The 21,187-nt window shown below is 43.5% G+C and overlaps 2 protein-coding genes across 7 annotated transcripts in view; both read left to right on the forward strand.

The window, feature by feature from the left end:
• The window catches only part of malrd1 (MAM and LDL receptor class A domain containing 1), a 28,797-nt gene extending 11,885 nt beyond the window's left edge, over positions 1-16,912 (forward strand). For 2 of the 5 annotated variants that reach the window (XM_058060278.1, XM_058060279.1), the window contains 18 exons: positions 474-687; positions 768-1,015; positions 2,103-2,388; positions 3,913-4,158; positions 4,374-4,531; positions 7,117-7,297; positions 7,809-7,937; positions 8,007-8,168; positions 10,250-10,407; positions 10,752-10,953; positions 11,019-11,297; positions 11,995-12,120; positions 13,368-13,434; positions 14,452-14,546; positions 14,607-14,703; positions 14,777-14,837; positions 16,260-16,361; positions 16,444-16,911. In XM_058060278.1, the coding sequence (XP_057916261.1) occupies positions 474-687; positions 768-1,015; positions 2,103-2,388; positions 3,913-4,158; positions 4,374-4,531; positions 7,117-7,297; positions 7,809-7,937; positions 8,007-8,168; positions 10,250-10,407; positions 10,752-10,953; positions 11,019-11,297; positions 11,995-12,120; positions 13,368-13,434; positions 14,452-14,546; positions 14,607-14,703; positions 14,777-14,837; positions 16,260-16,361; positions 16,444-16,530 (2,898 nt within the window). In that variant the 3' untranslated portion in view covers positions 16,531-16,911. Of the gene's footprint in view, positions 1-473; positions 688-767; positions 1,016-2,102; positions 2,389-3,912; positions 4,159-4,373; positions 4,532-7,116; positions 7,298-7,808; positions 7,938-8,006; positions 8,169-10,249; positions 10,408-10,751; positions 10,954-11,018; positions 11,298-11,994; positions 12,121-13,367; positions 13,435-14,451; positions 14,547-14,606; positions 14,704-14,776; positions 14,838-16,259; positions 16,362-16,443 lie in introns of all 5 variants that reach the window. The other 3 variants (XM_058060277.1, XM_058060274.1, XM_058060275.1) reach the window with 3 other exon arrangements.
• Positions 16,913-18,553: 1,641 nt separating this feature from the next.
• Positions 18,554-21,187, forward strand: part of plxdc2b (plexin domain containing 2b) — a 29,390-nt gene continuing 26,756 nt past the window's right edge. The window contains exon 1 of one of the 2 annotated variants that reach the window (XM_058060439.1): positions 18,554-18,770. In XM_058060439.1, the coding sequence (XP_057916422.1) occupies positions 18,677-18,770 (94 nt within the window). In that variant the 5' untranslated portion in view covers positions 18,554-18,676. Of the gene's footprint in view, positions 18,771-18,918; positions 19,025-21,187 lie in introns of those variants that run through there. The other variant, XM_058060440.1, reaches the window with a different exon arrangement.

A 21,187-nucleotide genomic window follows, 5' to 3' on the forward strand; every position in this document is an offset into this window, starting at 1 on the left:
CAAACAACCATTCACACTCACATTCATACCTATGGACAATTTGGAGTTGCCAATTAACCTAGCATGTTTTTGGAAATCGGAGTCCCCGGAGAAAACCCACGCATCCACGGGAAGAACATGCAAACTCCACACAGAGATGGCCGAGGGTTGAATTGAACTCCGGTCTCCTAGCTGTGAGGCCTGCACGCTAACCACTCGTCTGCCATGCAGCCTGATGGTATTCCAATGATCCCTCAAGTGGAGTCATGCCAGTCCAGGTCACTCCAGGATCAACAAGTCTAAAGCAGCCAAGGCTTTGATTCGTCTCGCTGTTGTACGCCAACCTGAATTTAAGCCGCACTCATCCTCAAATCAGTGCCAAGTCAATGAAGCCTTTATTTTACACTCGGAAGGCTTCCAAGCTGCCTTTTCCTCTCTCAAACAATCCATTCATTTGCACATTGCTTGCAAGGATGATCTCTTTGTGCTGCAAGGTGGTGTTCAGAGCCAAGCGAGGGATAAGCTACATGGGTGACGTGGTGATCGACGATGTCAGTTTCGTGGATTGTCCTCCCCCGCTGCCCTCAGAAGTGGCGTGCACGCCTGAGCAGTACGCCTGCGGCAACGGCCGCTGCATCCCTCACGACAACCTGTGTGACTTCATTGACCACTGTGGGGACAACTCGGACGAGGACCCCTACATCTGCAGTGAGGCCACCACACATTTCATTTACATTGAATACTCTTCTTCTTCTTCTCTGATTGCTGTTTGCGATGCTGCTTTTCAGAAGGCTTTAGTGGACGCTGCAACTTTGAATTTGACCTCTGCTCCTGGCGCCAGTGCTTGGATGATGACTTTGATTGGCAAATCAAAGCCGGCAACACCCCTACTGTGGGTACGGGGCCATCCACGGACCACACCCTGAGAGACCCCAGTGGACACTACCTCTATCTGGAGAGCTCCTTCCCTCAGGCGGCCGGGAACGCTGCTTGCATGTCGGGGCCCGTGTTAAACTACAGTAGCTCACAGTGCAAGGTCAGTCCAAACTGCTTAGGATGTTTAGTTGATTGGTGTGCATCAACCCCCCCACTTTGTCCCGTGAGACGAGTTCAAGTGGGATTTTGGTGACGAGGAGCCAGTTAATTAGTGGGGCCACTTAAGTAAAGAGTTTGGCTTCTTAAAACAATATGCATTCAAAAAAATAATACATTTGCGTCACAAAAATGGCTCCTTCTTATTGAGACACCAATTTAGTTTTTTCCATTCACCGGTGCCATTGTCATTAGTGCTGTCAAAAGATTTCACAGATTAATTATGAGCTGTAATTCATTAATTCATCTAAAAAATTGTGTAGAAAAGCTCTCACCTTTAGGTATTTTTATATAAATGCGTTACATTGTGGCCGATGAAAAGATAACGGATGCAGTCCTAGCTATTTACATTCCGCTGTATTTGAGACCAGTCCCAAGTGCTGCCTGCAACTTTTAGTTTCACCTACCAGAGGGGAATATTGCTGTGTTAAATATGAAATAAGAAGGAATCTACTTCACTTAACTCAAGTGTACCATCAAATGGACAATAATTAAACAGCACAGTCAATTAGACGCATTTTATTAGATATTTTTTTTCAACACCTTCATACTTACAAAAGGTGAATTTACACATTTTAAAAGAGCCACATTCACCACAGCATGTGTGTGTGCCCTCATTAATCATCAGTGGAGAAAGTGTGAGTGTGTCAGCTCTTGAATGCTGCCAAATTTGTCTGTCTCATCCCCTGCCTGACCTGTCAATCAATCCGTCCATCCATCAAGCACGCACGCAGTCAGTGAGGCGCCAGCTAAATTAAAGGGATGCGAGCCTGGTGAGGAGACATGTCTTCTGAGGATGATGAAAGAAAGTTATTTTGCTGGAAAAAAAAGGACTTGATTAGAAGTGAAGCACCTTTTTTGTTCAGAGAAAACATATTATTTTGATGTCATTTTCCTAAAACACTAGTTAGTATTAGGCCAGTTGTCCGAAATTCAGACTTAAGATGAAGCATGTGTATAATTTTGTAATGCAAGAGTAAGAATATTTTACTTTACCCATACTTTGCATTTTTCCCTGTTTTTTTCCTCAGATGCGTTTCTTCTTCCACATGTCTGGAGACGGCATGGGGACGCTGGCTGTCTTCAGGAGAAGTGAAGGAAGTCTTGATCTGCTCCTCAACCTGACAGGCGACCAGGGCAACTACTGGCAGATGATGGAAGTCCCGCTGAGCCACACCAAGGACTTCCAGGTCATGTTTGAGGGCAAAGTGGGCAGAAATCCAAAGGGGGACATCTGCTTGGATGACATCACCTTCTCACCAGGGTGCCTGCTGGCCTCTTGGACGGTGGCAGACGACAACACTCCTCCTCCTCAAGGTACAAAGTCAATGACAACACAAAATGCAGTTTTTAAATCAAACTTTATATTATTAAGGGAGAAAAAACAGCCCCAGACCATCATGCTTATCCATCCATCCATTTTCAATGCGCTTATCTAGGGTTGCGTGTATGCTGGAGCCTATCCCAGCTGTCTTTGAGCAAGAGGGGGGGTTACACCCTGGACTGATCGCCAGCCAATCATAGGGCACATTTAGACAAACAACCATTTACACTCATTCCCATTCACCATCACACTACCACCACCATATTTTACCGTTGGTATGATGTTGTTTTTCTGAAATGCGGCGTTACTTTTATCCCAGATGTTTTGCCAAGTGTCTTATTCATGTTGGAGTCATGAACACTGACCTTAACTGAGTCAAGCGAGGCCCGCAGTTCTTTGGATGTCGTTGTGGGGTCTTTTGTGACCTCTTGTTTCCTGAACTTTTTTCCTTTCATAATGGACTGTCTGTTTCTGAAATACCTATTTGAACAATTTGCACATGAGAACAGCTCATGTGGCAATTTTGCTCTGATTTTAAATGACTTCTAGTTACTGTATGATTACGCTTATTTTCCCCCACGCCCCATCTTGTTGAAACCCAGCAATGAGCTAGTATCTGAAGTATGGAGCATTACACAGGCGCACGGCCACCTCTCTGTAACCATACTGAAAGGGAAGCATTCATCCAAACAGGAAACAAATGGAACAAGATAAAAGTATAGAACCACAAAAAATGACAGAAACTGAAACCAAATATTAAAACTGTCATGCCGTGTCACCCTTACATTTACACTTTATCCAAGTAGCACAAACTTGCCTCTGTTTAGTTTCACCTTCCACACTCTGTCCTTTTTATTGTAATCAATTGTTGTCAAGAAAATGCAAAGTAGGCTGCAACAAAGAGTAATTGTGATGATAAAAATAGCAGGCTTATGATGTTAATAGCACAGTTACTGTCGGTAATGAGAAGTCATAACCCGTCATATGACCACCAAAAGGAGCAGAAAACGGCACTACTGTATTCGGAAGATGACCCATTTATTATTTTTGTAAATTGGCCAGTACATACTCCAGTGGGGGGGTGAAAGAGACGGGCTTCCCAGTCAGGAGCTGCTGCTTCCTGGCCTCCCGTGAGGTTTGGATGGCTTCCACTGCTTTTTGTCCCGTGCATGTGAAGAGGAACAAAGGATTAGGAGGGACTTGTAACCCTTTCTTTCTTTTGATTACACTTCCTCACGCCTCATCTCCCTCTCTAACGAAGCCAAAGCCCGAGCTCTCACTCTGCTGGAATGCTTGGCTCCTAAAGAAGGAGATTCCAGAGCCATGCACGCAGCATCACCAGCCTGCATGCTGCTTTGTCTTCCTAAGCCTCTTGAAAGTAGCACCGTGCTTCATGCTGGGCACTTCCAAAGTCCAATAATTATTTCTTTTTGGATACAGACAATGAGGAACAGCCAGCCCGTCAGATATTTTTAATAAAAAGTGCAAGATGTCTTATTTGGGTGTGTTATTTGCAGGCTGGTGCCCTTCGGGCTTGCTGCCGTGTGACAACGGTGGCTGCTACGATGCCGGCCAACGCTGTGACTTCAGAGATGACTGCGGAGATGGCACAGACGAAAAGCATTGTGGGACTTCCTGCTCCTTTGAGGGGGGCCGATGTGGCTGGAAAAGCTCCCTGGCGGACAATTTTGATTGGTCCCTGGGAACAGGCTCGCTCCAAAGCATACGACCGCCATATGATCACACTTTGAAGGATGAAAACGGTTGGTGCCCGCTTTGTTTTCAGCTCAGCAACTCATTAGACGCACATATCGTGTCCTCAAACTCTTGTTAAAGTGGACACCACAGTTGTGATCACAACCACTTCTCTGTTTTCAATTTGTCTGTCATGTATTGCATATACATTTTTAAGTATACAAACTTGGGGATTCAATTCAAGCAAATATATCGTACTTGATTGGCTTTGCCTGCTCTTCAGGTCATTTCCTCTACCTGGAAGCTACGCCTGTGGGACTGAAAGGCGATAAGGCTCACATCAGGACTTCTGTGTGGAAAGAGTCCAGCTCCATCTGCAAGCTCTCCTTCTGGTACTACATCTCCCACAAGGCCTCAGGAACCATCCGCTTGTTCATCAAGGTAAGTGGGCGTGCCGGGCAGTGATGGGGTTTGCATGGTGACAACGCTGTTGCCAACTTTTCAGTAAGAAAAGCAGCTATTGGCTTTCCTAGAAATCATTTGATGATGCCATCATCTCATTTGCATATGATGTTGTAAAATGATGTAGGGAAAAAGCATGTAAGCATTCATTCAATAGCTACTATTGCTGCTGTTTTTGTCTCTTTCTCTCAACGCCCCCCCACCCCCATTTCAGTTTCTCTTCTTCTTGTCTGTGTTTCTTCTTGCTCCGGTCCGGCCGCTCCAAATTCGCATAACAAAAACATAAAATCATGGCAAATAAAATTTCTTAGTACAGGGAAGTTGTAGCTTGCACCTTTCCTGACACAGAGCAAATCTGTTTAGCATGTAAGGACATTTAGATCAACAATACTGTCTGCCCCAATGGCTGGATGGGACAAAAAAAAAAAATAAATAAAAAAAAAAAAATATATATATATATATAGTAGCGATAATAAAATCTAAACACACCCTGCTTTTTTATCCAGACAGTGTGCTGCGGAAGCGGACTTGTGACTGGCTGCCTATTGCAAAATGTAGAACAATACATACTTTGACTTGTGAGTCTCTAAATACCAGAACCTCCCCAACGATGGCATAAAAAATTGCTAGTCACGTTTGAGGAAATCTGTTGATTCCCACCCCTCGAATGTCCCCTCCAAACCATATCATACCTATTCAACATCATACAGCTTGTATTCATCACATTAACCCGTAGCCTGTTACGACAAGGTTAGGGTGAGGAGTTCAAATGGTGTGTTACAGTAGGTTTGATATCTGAAGATCATGTATGACCTAGAGGATGGACACACGTGGGCACTTATGGCTGATTGCATTGTGCAGCGACAGCATGTGTTTGTGTTCATTGGATCTACACACACAGTACAAATGAGTTGTCACACATATACTATGTATCTAATACAAGAACCTTCACAAGGATAACGGCCCTGTCAGAAAGACACTGTAATCTTATTATGGTGCATGTATTGTCATATTTGCACGGAAATGATCAAGGAATTCACCCGTTTTATTGTGTGTCTTATTTTTCAATAAAGAGACACTAAAGAGGAAGATGCACTGATTGATGTTGACAATATTGATGTACTGGCAAGTGAATAGAAAGCCACTTCCTTTGGTGATTAATCAATCTTTTTTCTTATCAATTCTTAAGATGATGCATTGTGCCATGTACCGTCAGATGTGCTCTGACATACTCCTGTGAACATATATTGACGTATATGTGTGGTGCAATATGACATGATGTAAATATTCCGTAATTTAAGCCATCATTGCTTGCGTCATGTTTGCTTTCATGTTGAGAAACCAAATTTCTTGGTGGAGGTAGTAAAGCCCCCGAAGCCCTACTAATCATCAGTCGCATGATGCGGGCGGCTTCCAGGGCATGTTTTATGGGTGGAGTTGTTAATCCAGTCATAAATCCTGTTGTATTTACATTCACAGTGACACCATCATTTCAAAGCAGCCTGTGTCTGCCTCCTCGCATCTTTCATTTCTCTTGACATTGCTCGTCCTTCTTCAGACTTGTGATGTTCAGCTGTTCACATGCAAGCTTTCAGTTAATGATGCAAAGTGATGAGACGCTGACATGTCTCAGAAGGAGTAATATATTATTAATACTAACTTGTGTTGGAAATTGGGTTGTTTAAAGTTCTCATTCCTTTTTTAGGCACCTATGTTAGTACTGTGTTGTTGTTTGGTCTGGAGACGGTGCCATGAGGAAAAGACAAGAAGCAGAACTGGAGGTAGCAGAGATGAGGATGTTGAGGTTCACATTGGGAGTGACCAGGATGGATAGGATCAGGAACGAGTACATCAGAGGGACATTACATGTTGGAGGCCTTGGAGATGAAGTCAGAGAGGCCAGACTGAGATGGTTGGGACATGTCCAGAGGAGAGATAGTGAATATATTGGTAGAAGGATGCTGCGTTTAGAACTGCCAGGTAGGAGGCGTAGAGGAAGACCAAAGAGGAGGTTTATGGATGTAGTGAAGGAGGACATGAGGATAGTTGGTGTGAGAGAGACAGATGCAGACGACGGGGTTAGATGGAAGAGATTGATTTGCTGTGGCGACCCCTCAAGGGAAAAGCCCAAAGAGAAAGAAGAAGATGTTTGTACTGCGTTATCACAGTGCCTTTTCATTGATGCAGGACTACTCATCAGTGATATTAGCATACCAAGTGATACAGTGAAGGTCTTTTGCTGTGTGTGGATGGGGGCGTCCACAAAGCTTGACTCTGAGTGGTGTTGCTTGTTTGAAAGCTGCATTAGTCACATGTGGTGCCTGGCTGCTGCCATGGGAAAAAAAACTTGCCGGGGGAATTACATACTTGGCGTGTCTTTTAATATATTCCACATGTGGCATGAGTTTCAGCCATTACTCAAGGTCTGAACCTTAATGCAATGTTCTGTTCATGAGAAGTCGTCTGATGGACGCAGCATCTCTTCCTGACCCACTGTCACATGACCGCGGGATGACTTCCAGTTTGTGCAAAATGTGAACTGACAATGAATCTTCTCCATACAGACAGACAACGCCTTGTGGGAGGTGTGGAACAAATCGGGCCATCAAGGGAACCAGTGGAACCGGGCCGAGGTCCCGCTGAGGAAGCTGCGGAAATTTCAGGTGATATTCGAGGGTGTGCGCTGGCGGGACGTGAGTGGAGGCGCCGCGTTGGACGACCTGGAGTTCAAAGACTGCGCCCCCAGTGAGTGACGGGATGGTGAAGTCTTTCTGGCAATTTGAAGTCATCTTTGATTTATGGAAGGGTGTTTGCGCTCCTTCTCACAGGCAAAGTTCACAGTGAAAGTCTTTAAGAATGCAGCTGTCAGAGAAGTGTTTTCATGTTCATGTTTCATGCTGCATGACCTTTCAAGAATGGATGCCATGTCTCTCTGAGACACACACACACACACACACTGTCGATGGAAGGATGCTGAAAGCTCTTGTCTGCTTGTGTTCCTGCACTCTCCACTGCTCGCATCCTTTGGAGCGGAACGCAGGGAAGGCTTTGTTTCAGTAATGATGAGCAGATGTGTGTTGTTTTTTTTACTCTCTTAACGCTAAATTCATCCTCTGAATTTAAACTGTTCACCAGGAGAGATGTGCATAGCAGAGGAAGGACAGGAACGCAAATGCACACTTTGCTAAAATTGTTTGAAAAAGAGATGAAGAACATGACTTTGTATGTCTGATTAGTCTTTCCCGCTGTGTGTCAGGTGTTGCAGAGCTAACCAGCTGCCCTGCAATCACAGACTTTGTGTGTCACAGCGGCCACTGCATCGAGTCCCACTTGGTGTGCGACGGCAAGGACGACTGTGCCGACAAATCAGACGAGAAGGACTGCGGTCAGTGTCAAAATACGACTTAAAGCTCCTTCATCTCAAACGTTCACCCACTCTTCTGTCTGCTTTTAGGCGACGTCTTGGCCATGCCGGGAGCTTGTAATTTTGACATGGATAAAGACCAATGGGAGGAGACATGCCAGCTCTTACAGGACACGGACGACGATTTTGACTGGAGGATCCATGATGGCAGCGAGGCATCAGGGACTGGACCAACATCTGACCATAGTCCAGGTGATTCCCACTAGAGAGGATGTTGAACACACCCTAACAACACATGGCAACTTTCAGCTGGAAAAAGATCATCGTTAATCAGACCCTCAGGGATTTCATGAAGATGCCATCACGCAAATTCGACCAATCAAACCCATCCCCGTGGTGTACTTTAAAACCTATATTGCACATCTTTGTGTGCCATATTGGTAGGATACTTTTCTCAGTCCTTTTCTTGGTTGTTTGTGTATCGAGATGCGGGGTATGCTCTGGACTAGTCACTAGCCAATCGTAGGGCACATATAAACAAACATTTACAAAAACATTCACACCTTTGGAGAATTTAAGGTCTTCATGTGGGAGGAAGTTGGACAGAACACACACGCTCACAGAGAAAACGTGTACACCACACAGAGAGGTTCGAAAACAGATAGGGACCGACAATCTCCAGACTGTGAGGCCAACATCCTAACCACTCGTCCACCGTGGGGCCCTATACTGCAAATTTTAATTTGTATTTTAAAATTCCACAGAAGGAAAATCCCAAGCATTTATTGCAGCATTTTTTTCACACAATTTTATTGCAATAAAAAAAAATTTCTTTGCAATTTTTGGTAAAAACTCCTGTAAGATCCTGGGGGAACTGGTAAATTACTGTTGGTGTTCAAAAATATGCTCTGCAAATATAGTCACCCCTCGCTACATTGCGGTTCGCACATTTACACATTTTTTTAAAATATGTATTAATAATTGTTTTGTGTTTGACTATGGCTCATTATTAGTAAAAAAAATATTGGGAGACAAGTCTACAGTATATAGTATTCTGGTCACTAGGTTCCATTGTTCCATTGATGAGACATTACCATAAGAGCGCATACAGTCAGCTATGGTATGTCTGATATTATACAATGAAAATGGTTCTCCACTCATTCGGTGTGGAAGTGGTTCATTTTTGGCTTCTTACTTTGTCCTCTTCTCCACTGCGTTGGAAAAAATTCAATTAAATTAAATTCAATTAAAACTAACTAGTTAGTGACTATAACTAGCAGCTTGCTATATGCAGTTGCTGTCCCTGCAGTGACCCTGTGGCCTGCACAATGTGGTGTAAACAAAAAATAACAGGGGTGTTAAGGTAACTATGGTGATGTTATTTTATGTCTACAGGGCTCTCAAAATGTTACAAACCATATTTCATGAACAGCTTTTGTATGATTTAACTACGTTTCATAAAATGTTTCATTTATTAATATTGAATCAGACTTCAAGAAGTTCAATTCCACCCTCGGCCATCTCTGTGTGGAGTTTGCATGTTCTCCCCGTGCATGCGTGGTTTTTCTCTGGGTACTCCGGCTTCCTCCCACATTCCAAAAACATGCTAGGTTAATTGGCGACTCCAAATTGTCCATAGGTATGAATGTGAGTGTGAATTGTTGTTTGTCTATATGTGCCCTGTGATTGGCTGGCCACCAGTCCAGGGTGTACTTCGCCTCTCGCCCGAAGACAGGATAAGCGGTAGAAAATGAATGAATGATTGGAACATTTGCCACTTTGTGACATCTCCAAGTCAGCCATTTTAGGCTGCAGTAATCACAAAGAATCCTACAAAATGCTGGAGGGACTGATGAACATATTAGAAATTGAACCTGCTATAGGGCCATGTTACTTCAGTGTGCATGTAAAAGGTGTATATGGATGATATATGAAAGTAAAGACTTTGATGGTAACTGTAGATGTGAAAATGGAGATATCTTTATGACTGGATAAGCGAAAATGAAGCTGCTTGTTCAGCCCCCAGTATGGCGGTGGTGTGGTTTTAAAGGTTAGTGCCCCCTGTGAATGAGGAGTGGGTGTGTTTCACAGCCACGCTCTGACCTGCCAGTTGATGTTATTGAACATGACATTGATAGATGATGCCACTGGGTCAGCCGATCAATAATGTTTTGAACAGGTCACATGCACTGTTAATGTTAAGAGAGCAGCATCCATGAAAGCGTGTCCTCCTTTAGTCCAAACAGCGTTGATTGCAAGCGATAGAACATTCTCTGGTAATATTCCTTCATAAATGCACTCTGCATTCTGCTGTGCTGCATTTATCTCCAAAGGTGGCGGGGGAAGCTTCCTGCACATCCATTCAGCCGCTCAGAAAGAGGGCGACGTTGCCAAGGTGACGACCATGAGTCGCTTTCCAGCCAGTGTGGGCCTGTGTCACCTGCGCTTCTGGTTCTACATGCACGGCTCTGACAGGATGGGGACGCTGAAGGTGCCTACGATTCCATAAATAATGCAGAGTGGTTTTATTCGGGCGCTTCTCCTGTCAGGTGATCCATCACGTTTCACTGCAGGCCTCCATCTTGAATCTTTGTAGCCTGCAGGGAAGAATGAAAGACAGTGGTGGAAAGTCAGCCATCAAAGCTTGTCAGCTTACAAGACACATCTTTTAATGTTTTTTTTAAACAGCAAACAATCAACAGCAAGTGTGCTAATTATGGCAACGCAAGTACAATAATACAATGATGGTAACTGCAATATGCTAAAGCTAGGTGTGCCTAATGCTGTGTATCAATAAAGACTATTGATACCTTGATAGCACTTTGTGCATTGCAGGTCTTCACCAAGGGACCAAGTGGAATGCCACTATTGATGTGGGCGATGGCTGGTAATCAAGGCGAGGGCTGGACGTACGCCAACGTCATCCTGTCCAATCCGGCGCCTTTTCAGGTGACCTTCCAGGCCGAAGTGGGCAGAGACATGTGGACCGACATCGCCCTGGATGACATCACGTATACAGCTGAGTGCACAACAGGAGGTAAAGGCTTTTTCATCAGCCTCCTCCATTTCCTCACCTCATCTTCTTCGCTTCCACCCCTGCAGGACCAGTGACCCCACAGCCCATCACATGCAGCGTGGAGCATTTCCAGTGTGTCTACTCCTTCCAGTGCATTCCCAAGAGCTGGCTCTGCGATGGGCAGTTGGACTGTTTGGACCAGTCTGATGAAGAAGGCTGCCCCACGGCGATACCCGGCACCCTCCCTCCTCAAGGAGGCTGTCCTGAAGGGCACTACCAGTGTTTGAACAACCTCTGCATCCCGGCCATACTGCGCTGTGATGGCGTGTCTGACTGTCCTGATGGCGAGGATGAGTACAGCTGCCGTAAGTGTCTGACCGCAGATTGGTGTCTTTTACAGGTGGTGCTCGGTTTGAGGCGGGGTTGCTAATAGCAGTTTCCCACCACAATTAGTGGCTACATTCGGTTACTGATGCTGTCGAAAAAATGCTAAAGCTACTTACCATTGAGAGACGTCTTGAAGTAACCTCTTTTCTTGACGAACATCTGACTGTCCAGTCTCTACTTCCGGATCGGATTCAAGATCAACTCCTACACCGTTTGTCAACTTCTAGAAAATTAGCAGCACAAACCGAAAGTGTTTTATGCACGGAGGAGTGTGACCGACCACAACGGAGTGTGTGTGCCTGGAGGCGGGCCATGGGTGCCATGGGAACACATCAAAACAGATAATTTTCGCAGGAAGCAAGAAATCCAAAGAAATCCAGCTGAATAGGTGCATATTCTGGAAGAACTGTAAAGCTGTGTGTGCTGGTTTTTGTGTGGGGCTGCTCTATAGGAGTCCACAACTCAATACAAAGGGCCAGAAAATGAGCATAATAGGTCTCCTTTAAGAGTTCATTCAGGTATCATTTAGGTATAAGTTCCGACTTACTGTAAAAGTCTACGTATATGACATTTTTAACCCGAGGACCACCTGTATCAACTTTGACACACCATGCTAGGATATTCTGTGCCTTTGGGTGGGCTATAGCACCTTGACAGTTCTCCTTTGTGGTCCAGCCCTGCTGCAATGTGAGCTGGGAGAACTGCTGTGTGAAAGCTTGCCTGCTTGTCTTCCTCCTCACAAGCGTTGCGACCACTATGCAGACTGTCTGCCTTTCCTCTCTGATGAGTCCAGCTGTGAAGGTAAAGCTGTGCGCCACAGCTCACTCTCATCAAAATATCACTGCTAATAACGACATGTTACACTCTGTTTTGATTTTTTTCCTTCAGGAAACAAATCCTTCAGAAAATATGCATATAAGTCATTCAGAATACGTCATATATAGTAAAATATCGGATCTGTTTATCATGTGTCTTTAAGAGGCAGGGCCTGGGAAGTAATGTCAACTAGCTGTTGACTAATGACTGTGTTTATCTGAGTGTTAGCATGGTTAGAAGCTTGTTAAAAAAGGGGATTGAATGCAGCAGCAGCATTCCAGTCATATTCTACAATGGTCACCAAGTGTCAATAACATTACATTTGATAGCCACCACAGGAAGTATGCTGTCTGAGTCTAACTTATTTGTCTGGTTATATCAGTGTAAAGGTGACTGTAGGGATGTTATTTCATGTCTAGAGGGCTCTAATAATGCTAAAAACCCCATCTAGATGGATGTATTCTATGCCCTAACCATGAAAATATTGCAACTATGAATAAGGAATCCGGCCGCGGTGGATGAGTGCTTAGCGCGCAGGACACCTGGGTTGGATTCTCTACTCGGGCATCTCTGTGGGGAGTTTGTATGCTCCCCAGCATACCCACGACTTTAGTGAAGATAAGCAGTATAGAGAATGAATGAATGAAATAAGGAATCCTACCTTGCGGAAATTCACTTTGGTTGGGTGTAGAACCGATAAACAATGGATTTCCGTATTCTGTTGTCCTGTAGGCCACTGTATTGTTTTGCAAAATAGAGTGCCCGAACAAAGCACCCTGTGCTGTGCTGACTCACTATCTGTGCATTTTTTAATTGCGTGCGACTGCTAAATAACCCGCCATGGGGCAAGAAATAATTGCGTGTGCCAGCACTCTTATAACACACCCTTGAATTCAACCTCATCAGATATACAGGAAGTCCCCATCAACAATAAGTTCCATCCATTTGTCTTTTATAATTAATTATAAATCCCTTGAATTCTTACTCGCTTGTATCCACCACAGTGGCTTTACGATGAGGAGCCCTGCGGTGATTGTTCCTACTGCTTATTCACCACAATGATGGATGTGACTTTTTAATAAACATGCTAATGCTGCATGCGCCGTGTTTCCTTGACAACGTAAATGCATGAACATATTGGCAGCTTGTTATTTTTGAGAAGGTGAGCAGAAAAAGGAGGCGGATGAATATGCACTAATAATATTCCCTTCATGAATGTTGTCACTTTGCAGAATGTCCTCCACTGTACTGCCTGGATCGTGGCTCGTGTCGTGTCGAGACACATGGACCTGTTTGCATGTAAGCTGCACACACACATACACATTAGCTAGCTTTGTGACACGTCTGGTGAAGCAATGTTGCAGTCTCCAGGCTTCTTGCCTTCATTTGTCCTGCAGTATCTCTCAGGAATAATGGGTCTATATTTCACAGCAGCCCCTGATTTACCCCCTCATGTGACCGTGCCTTCTCTATGTTTCGTGATGCAGTGAATAGATGTGAAATGTGCACTTTTCAACTGGAGTGTCACGTGAGTGCAAATGAAAAGATGCACTCTTTCTTGTGGTCCTTACTCGATGACATCCCCATTTATTCCTCCTCCCGACGTTCCTCAAAGCAATGCCACTGCCAGTACAGCGGGTCTGTTCCAGGTCGGAGGCCCACCGCCATGGCCACACACATGACAGCCCGCTTTGGATGCTAAACACTTTGTTGTGTGTCTTCCCTGAGGGATGTGTTCCGCGTTAGAAGGTCAGGGAAGCTGATATTGAACAGATGTTGACTTGGATTAGAAGAACGCTCGCTCCACAAACTATTTGCAGCTCGTCTCTGCTTTTTAGCGGCACGGTCCAGCTGTTGGAGTTGTGCAAGATGTTTACCTCCACCAAGGACAGGCTTTGTTTGTTTGTGTGCAAATTCTTGTATTCATTCATTCATTCATTAATTTTCTACCGCTTTTCTACCCGGGGATGCTGGAGCCTATCCCAGCTGTCTTCAGGCGAGAGGCGGGGTACACCCTGGACTGGGTGGCCAGCCAATCACAGGGCACATATAGACAAACAACCATTCACACTCACATTCATACCAAATTCTTGTATCTGCTTTTTAAATCCATCAACCTGGATTCTACCAAGGATACTCCCTTTAGGAATCATCCACACATGCCTGAAAAGGTATCTCTACTTTCACCATATTTGGACAAAAGTCGCTCTGTAGGTGAAACAATGTTTAATCCAGATCTAATCCACATTTGGCAAGTGAGAGCAGATCTGGTTTGAAATGTGAAATGTAACGCAAAGTGTCCTTCCAATGCTGCAGGTGTTTCCCAGGCTGGACCGGCAACCGATGCCATGTGCGAGAGAAGCCACTTGTCCCCACGCCGACGCCCTCCGAGCTTGAGGACACACAGCTAGGTAACGTCTCCCGCACTCAAGTTCCAATCCACTTTTCTGTGTGACCTCCATCTTCGTCAGATGCGGTGTATGCGGGTATCGCCGTGGGAATGCTGCTTCTGATATCCGGAATGGCGGTCTGCATCCTGGCACTGTGCAGGAAGCGATGCCGCGTGTTGTAAGCTGTGATGAGGATGATGGTTATGATGATGAAGAAGATGATGAACTGTTTTTCTTTGCATCCTGCACAGGAAACGGGACCAGACGGACTACGGAATGATGGATCAGCCTGCCTTTGACTGGAGGGCAAAGGTTAGCTCACACAAACTAATTAGCTAATTAGCACATTTGACTTCCATGGATCAATGCATCTGACGTCTACACAAACACAGACATCATTCTAGATCTTTTTCTTACATTTTCAAACCTATCTTTTTGTCCTTTTTGGAAAGTTCCGCTTCGATGTTTATGACTTGTCATAGACCCGTGAGACAATCTTTTATGTTTTATTATCTATTATGTACTTAAACCCTATTTAACAACACAGCAATAAAATACATAATAAATACGTGACAATAGAGTTAAACATACAGCTCATTTCTGTCTCTGCTTTGTTTTTTTGGCAAGGCAAGCTAGGAAGCCGGTACACACACTTTAGTTACCCAGAGGTTACCCAGCATACCATTCATTCATTTTCTACCCCTTATCCTCAGGGTTAACCTCTAGGGTTGCGGGGGGTGCTGGAGCCTATTCCAACTATCTTCGGGCGAGAGGTGGGGTACAGTCGCCAGCCAATCACAGGACACATATAGACAAACAACCATTCACACTCACATTCATACCTATGGACAATTTGGAGTTGCCAATTAACCTAGCATGTTTTTGGAATGTGGGAGGAAACCGGAGTCCCCGGAGAAAACCCATGCATGCACAGGGAGAACATGCAACTCCACACAGAGATGGCCGAGGGTGGGATTGAACTCTCCAAGCTGTGAGGTCTGTGCACTAACCACTCGACCGCCTCCCAGCGTACCAAACAATCAAAAAACTTTCATCTTACAAGGAACACTAAACTCATCACACAACAACTTGACACTCAAACCCTATACCTGTGAAATATATAAATATTTACCAATACACGTTTAAAATGGATAAATCACAACTCAGTTTTCCCATAATGAGTAACGCATTCATTGAGGCACTGCAATGATGTCAGCCTCCCTCTGGCTACGGGTTCCTCTGGTGGATAGAAGAAGAATTGCAGCACCATCCATGCATTTATTTTCTATGTTGCTTGTCCCCCAATGAATATTTGTGTTGGTACATGTTTGTATATTTATTCTGTATATCTTTTGAGCATTAGGTCGTTGTGTGATGAGTTTAGTGTTCCTTGTTTTAGTGTTTTCTTGAAGGCTGGGCAGTTCTCACAGTTTTTAACATGAGCTGGTAGTGTGTTCCATGACTGATAGAAACAACCATTATTGTGTTCGCATTTATTTCAAGACCCGCATAACTGTGTGGTGCCGGTTACATTGTGTGTATCAAATGTGTAATGGGTTGCACCGTGAGTGAGGTGCATACAACATACAGCAATGGAAAAAGTCATGATGAGTGTTCCGCCTGATGACGCTCCTGATGATGATGGTTTCACGATGAGCAATTAGGGATGCAACATTTGAGTGTAATTGCGAGGCATTAAGCCTGATTAAAATGAAATGATTTCTTTCTCCTCAGCTCCCGTCTGGGGATAAAAGGAAGGGCCGCCACACAGCCAGGCACTTTAATGAGGTCGGGGGGCTCTCGATCAGCGTGTACCCTTGGACGAGGGAGGCGGAGGTACGCTGCCTTTTTGCCCTCTTCTGGAATTATGTGTGCACAAGTCAAGGAGCGTGCTGTACATGTGGTCTTCCTCACTCAGCAGAGCTCTTCCTGGAGAGACGCCAAGCTGTCCTTTGCCAACCCGCTCTACGGTCACCCCCAGCACTGCACCAGCTCCCACACTTAAAGGAAAGACACTGTGTGTGTGGACATACTAAGTATGCACACAAACTCACATATGGACGTGATGCAACTAGCAAGAAGAGCTCAGAGTTTCTTGAGGCAATAGTTTTGTTTTTACATGCTGAAGCTCCAGCTCTCACACTCATTGGTAGCAGGACAATGGAAATAAAAGCCATTACAAAAAAAAAAAAAACCCGAGCTGACCACTTGTTGCTAGGCGGAATTGGTGATCACTGCTCTGCATTATATATCAAATACAAAATAGTGGGTTACTGCCAGTGTTTCCCATAGCTCACCCTCACTCATAAACACATTATAATGGACCTATATGGCATCGTAACTTGGAACACACCTCATAGGCTTATGGTCTGCCAGAGAATAAGAAGATGTAGTAGGAGGGATGAGTTTTTTTGCGCATGTCCTTCTAAACTAGCATCGGGCGATGCTGTTGTGTGTATTCCAAAGCATTTGTTTTGCTTTTCATGTTTTTTTGCAAAAACTTTTTGTCTCCCACAGCGCCCATAAAAATTACACGCACATGCGTCATGGCCACTTATTTAAAATTATCCAAATTACGCAGTCCTGTGGGAAACTGAGTAGACCACATAAAGCAAAGTGCTGACTCAGCAGCGACGTAGCCAACGTAGAAGTTGTTTATCCGTTGGCTGACATAGTGTTATAATAGGCATAATGTCCATCTCTTATTTATTGTGTTTACATACTATGTCTTAGAGTTAATCAGCACTTTTTTCTATTTGCAATGGTCAGATGTCCTGCACATGCTAGCTCACCTAAAAAAAGACAGAGTCAGCAGGTTAGTCTGCATTGGATGATGAAGGGAAGCAAACAGTGAAACAATCTTGGCTTTATGCAGTGTTAGCACGTTAGCATGCATTGTCCATCTCTGGTAGCTTCGCTGTCCATGCTGCTGAATAGCCAGCGCTAGCTCTTTGTGGAGTTTTTGTGTTGTCAGCCAGCTGCCAGTCATTGTTGTCATGGAGACGCACCTAAAGTCACCTCTCCCGCTAGCCTGGCTCACCCATAGCTCAAATTATTTAGCCCATTTCTAGGGTGAGGTCAAGGTGAGACATGGCTACAGCTCTGACGCCCCCTGTCGGTCACAATTTTAAGTCCACCTTGGGTAATACGGGGGTGTCCAAAGTGCGTCCCGGGGCCATGTGTGGCACCCAGCTTCTTTTTTTATTGGCGCTTGTGGTGTATTTTAGAACTACAATGAAACACAAAAATTAAAATGCATTTTTTTAGTATGCAACCTTCTCAGAAAAACAACCCAGCACTAACTAATGTTTCATTAATGGCGGGGGGGGGGGGGGGGGGTTGTCGCTTTGCAAGTAGCAGACAGACGAAGATCCCTCAAGGCTGACGTGAAGGTCACTCTCATGTGGAAAACATTAGCAGCTGCTACATTTAGTGCATTTTGGACACAAGGTCCACTTAGAATGGTTCATGTTTGCTACTAAAAGCACCCCTTCATTGCGTTTCCATGACTGAGTTCCCACAGCCAGCTAGCGTCTTAATTGGACCTAACCTGGCATCCAAGTTCTCCTCCCTGGCAAGCGAGAGGAAAACACACAATGATGTCATCACGACACACACCCGGCCTGCTTACAAAACTGACAGTGTCAATGCTGACAGATGGAGTGAGTGCTTCGCACATCACAGCATGTCATAGCAATGCCATCATGGCTTTAATGTGTTTTGCAGAATCGGAGACTCTACAGGTGACATTTGTACATACTTATAGTAAGTATAAGTATAATTCAGAAAATAAAATAATCATATTTAAATTATGTAATGATACAAAAACATAAAATGAAGAAATTGTTTGTATTTATGAAGTTGCTACAAGTAAACTGTAGCTAACAAAGCTATAGTGTCAATAGACTTACAGTTTACACACAGCATCCACAAAGGAGCGAGCTGATTGGCTGTCGGGTGCGGTGACGTCACAGACGCACTGCCTTTTCTGCAGGCGCGCAACATTGGAGCTCTCACACGTACAGGGCGGCGTGCACGGAACTTTTGCTGTGGTCACATCTCATATTTGTTTGATATTTCTTCTTCGCTTGGGTTGCTAAAATCAGCCTTCTGTCCGCCTGGACGGCAAAAGGACAGCACGTCTTTCGGACATGGCGCTGGACAGGAGACTGGACCTGCTGCTCGGACTTGTCCTGTTTGTGCAGTGTGTGCACGACGCGGGAGCCCAGCTCGCAGACTGGACCGGTAAGAAGACCTGATACTAATATTCTGCACTTTTCCGTTGCTCACCTCAAATAACAACTAGATTTAAAGACACCTCAATAGTATTACTTTACTTATTTATAGCTGTATTTAATTTATATTTACATTTATTTTATATTCATATTTAATCACAAGACATAAACGTATGTAATATAATGTAGGAAACATTTTGGAGTGGTTGTCATGTGACTATCCCACGATTACTGCTTCCCCAAAATGGCGTTTAGTGTTGTCAGGTAAGCTAGCTTGTTTTGTTTTTATTGCAATGAAAGCTCATTTTAAACCCATTTAACCAATGCAATGCGTTAGTAGGGTGTAAAATAGTACAATTGAACACTTCTTGCCACATTTCTGGGTAAGAAAATATCGCTATAGGGCTTTTTTGCAACAGAAAGGTTGAAGTGACGTTTTTGTCACAATAGCAAAAATGCTATTAAGACACTTAATTGATGTCACGCTTTTAATGAATATGTTCTGTGTTCATTTAGAAGTATATTTGTGTCAGGAGTATATTGAGCATGAACAATGTAACATATAAGTAACATCACACAATTTATAGTATTTTACAAAAAATATCACCCTTCTATTGTCTTCTATGTCTTCCATTGTTGGAATTGAAATTGATGGTTATGGTTTAATTGAATGATTTATACTTGTGTTTTAATCTTCCACAAAATTATTTAAAAGCACATATTGCCAAACTTTTTGCTGTAGTAAGAAGATGAGAAGGTCACTGATGAGTTGAGCATTGTGGTCCTACTCTTCACAGATGTGAAGCTATTGAACATAAATGTTACAAAAGTGTACTTATTTACAATTATTATCATAGAAATTCCCACAAATTATTTAAAAGCACATTTTTGCCAAACTCTTTACTGTAGTAAGAAGAGGAGAAGGTCAATGATGTGTGTGCTGAGTTTTGTTGTCCTATTCTTTACAGACATGAAGCTATTGAACATACATGTTACAGAATTGAATTATTGAATATTACTATAGAAATTCCCCAAAATTATTATAAACCACAATTATAAAAATAACAAAATAGCACAATAACCAATTACAGAGGATTTGTCAGCATTGAATTAGTGTAATAATACCAAAGAAGAAGAAACCATTTGTAGACAGCCCCTCACTGCTGACTCGCTGCCGGCTTGTCATAGAGATCAGTTTCAGTCGGACTGCATTGGAGATGGCTCGTTTTGATCAAAGCTAGGTTGTGTGTGTCGCCACGGTTGGAAAGAGCTATGATTTGCTATGAAACAACCATTTCATGAAGACATAAAAGTACAAAGTCCTCATGAAAATGTGTTATGACAAAGCTGACAGTTGGTGTAGTAACATGAAGCTCTATTATTGCTTTTTTAACCACCAAGTGTACTCTTCATTGATTCAAGTAATGTTTCTGCTCTTCTACATGTGTAACCTGCACCCTTTGTGTGCTTTGTGTGCCACAGCACACCTTCACTACAAGATGCTATGTCCTGCTGTTCATTCATCCAAATACTGTAAACACACATTTGGTTTGCTACTTTGACACTTGACTCTGTCAACATGTGGACATGTCCTCAATGGTCCTTTTGTGTGGGACAATGTTTGGCGGACTATGGTGTAGCCCAGGGCCATGTTGTTTTATGAATGAATGAATGAATGAATGAATACAAGACACTTTCAACATCTTTCATGCATGATGTTTGTGGTTGCATCACCTACGTCGCTCTGTGTACATTTGAGCTTGTACTGGATAATGCATGTGCACGTTATGGATCTATTATGATGGTAGAGGAATATTACCTGTATCACTTAGGTGAAATTTAACATATAAATGTAATGATTGGATGACTTATTTTGCTATTTGCTTTTGAAGCGCTTGTGGTTTGACTTCTGTATTTTTTGTTATTATTGGCAGTACTTTGGACATAACAGGTAAAACAGCTAGTAAACACTAACACCATCAAAGCATGATATTATATCATAGCATGACATCATAACGCGATATAGCATTATCATGTATCAAAGTAGGACAGAATGATGACACCATAGTCTGGTGTCATAGTACGATATCATAGCGTGATACTAAAGCACGATATCATAGCTTGATATCATTATAGTGTGATATATCAGCGTGATATCGTAGTATGACATAATAACGTGATATTATGAGTGATATACTGTATATTATAGCGTTATATCAGAATGATAACAATGTGATATACAGTATTCAAAGTGCGACATCGCCGCGTGACATCATAACATATCGTGATATCATGTGATCTCATAGTGTGCCATCATAGCGTAGTAGCCCCATAGAAATATCTTTTAAATCTTCACCCTGGTGGAAGTTGAATGAGTACTATAAGGTGTACCCCAACAACTGTACCAAAACTCATATGGCACTCACA

The sequence above is a fragment of the Doryrhamphus excisus genome, chromosome 21, assembly GCF_030265055.1.
Source record: "Doryrhamphus excisus isolate RoL2022-K1 chromosome 21, RoL_Dexc_1.0, whole genome shotgun sequence".
In the NCBI taxonomy this organism is placed as follows: Eukaryota; Metazoa; Chordata; class Actinopteri; order Syngnathiformes; family Syngnathidae; genus Doryrhamphus; species Doryrhamphus excisus.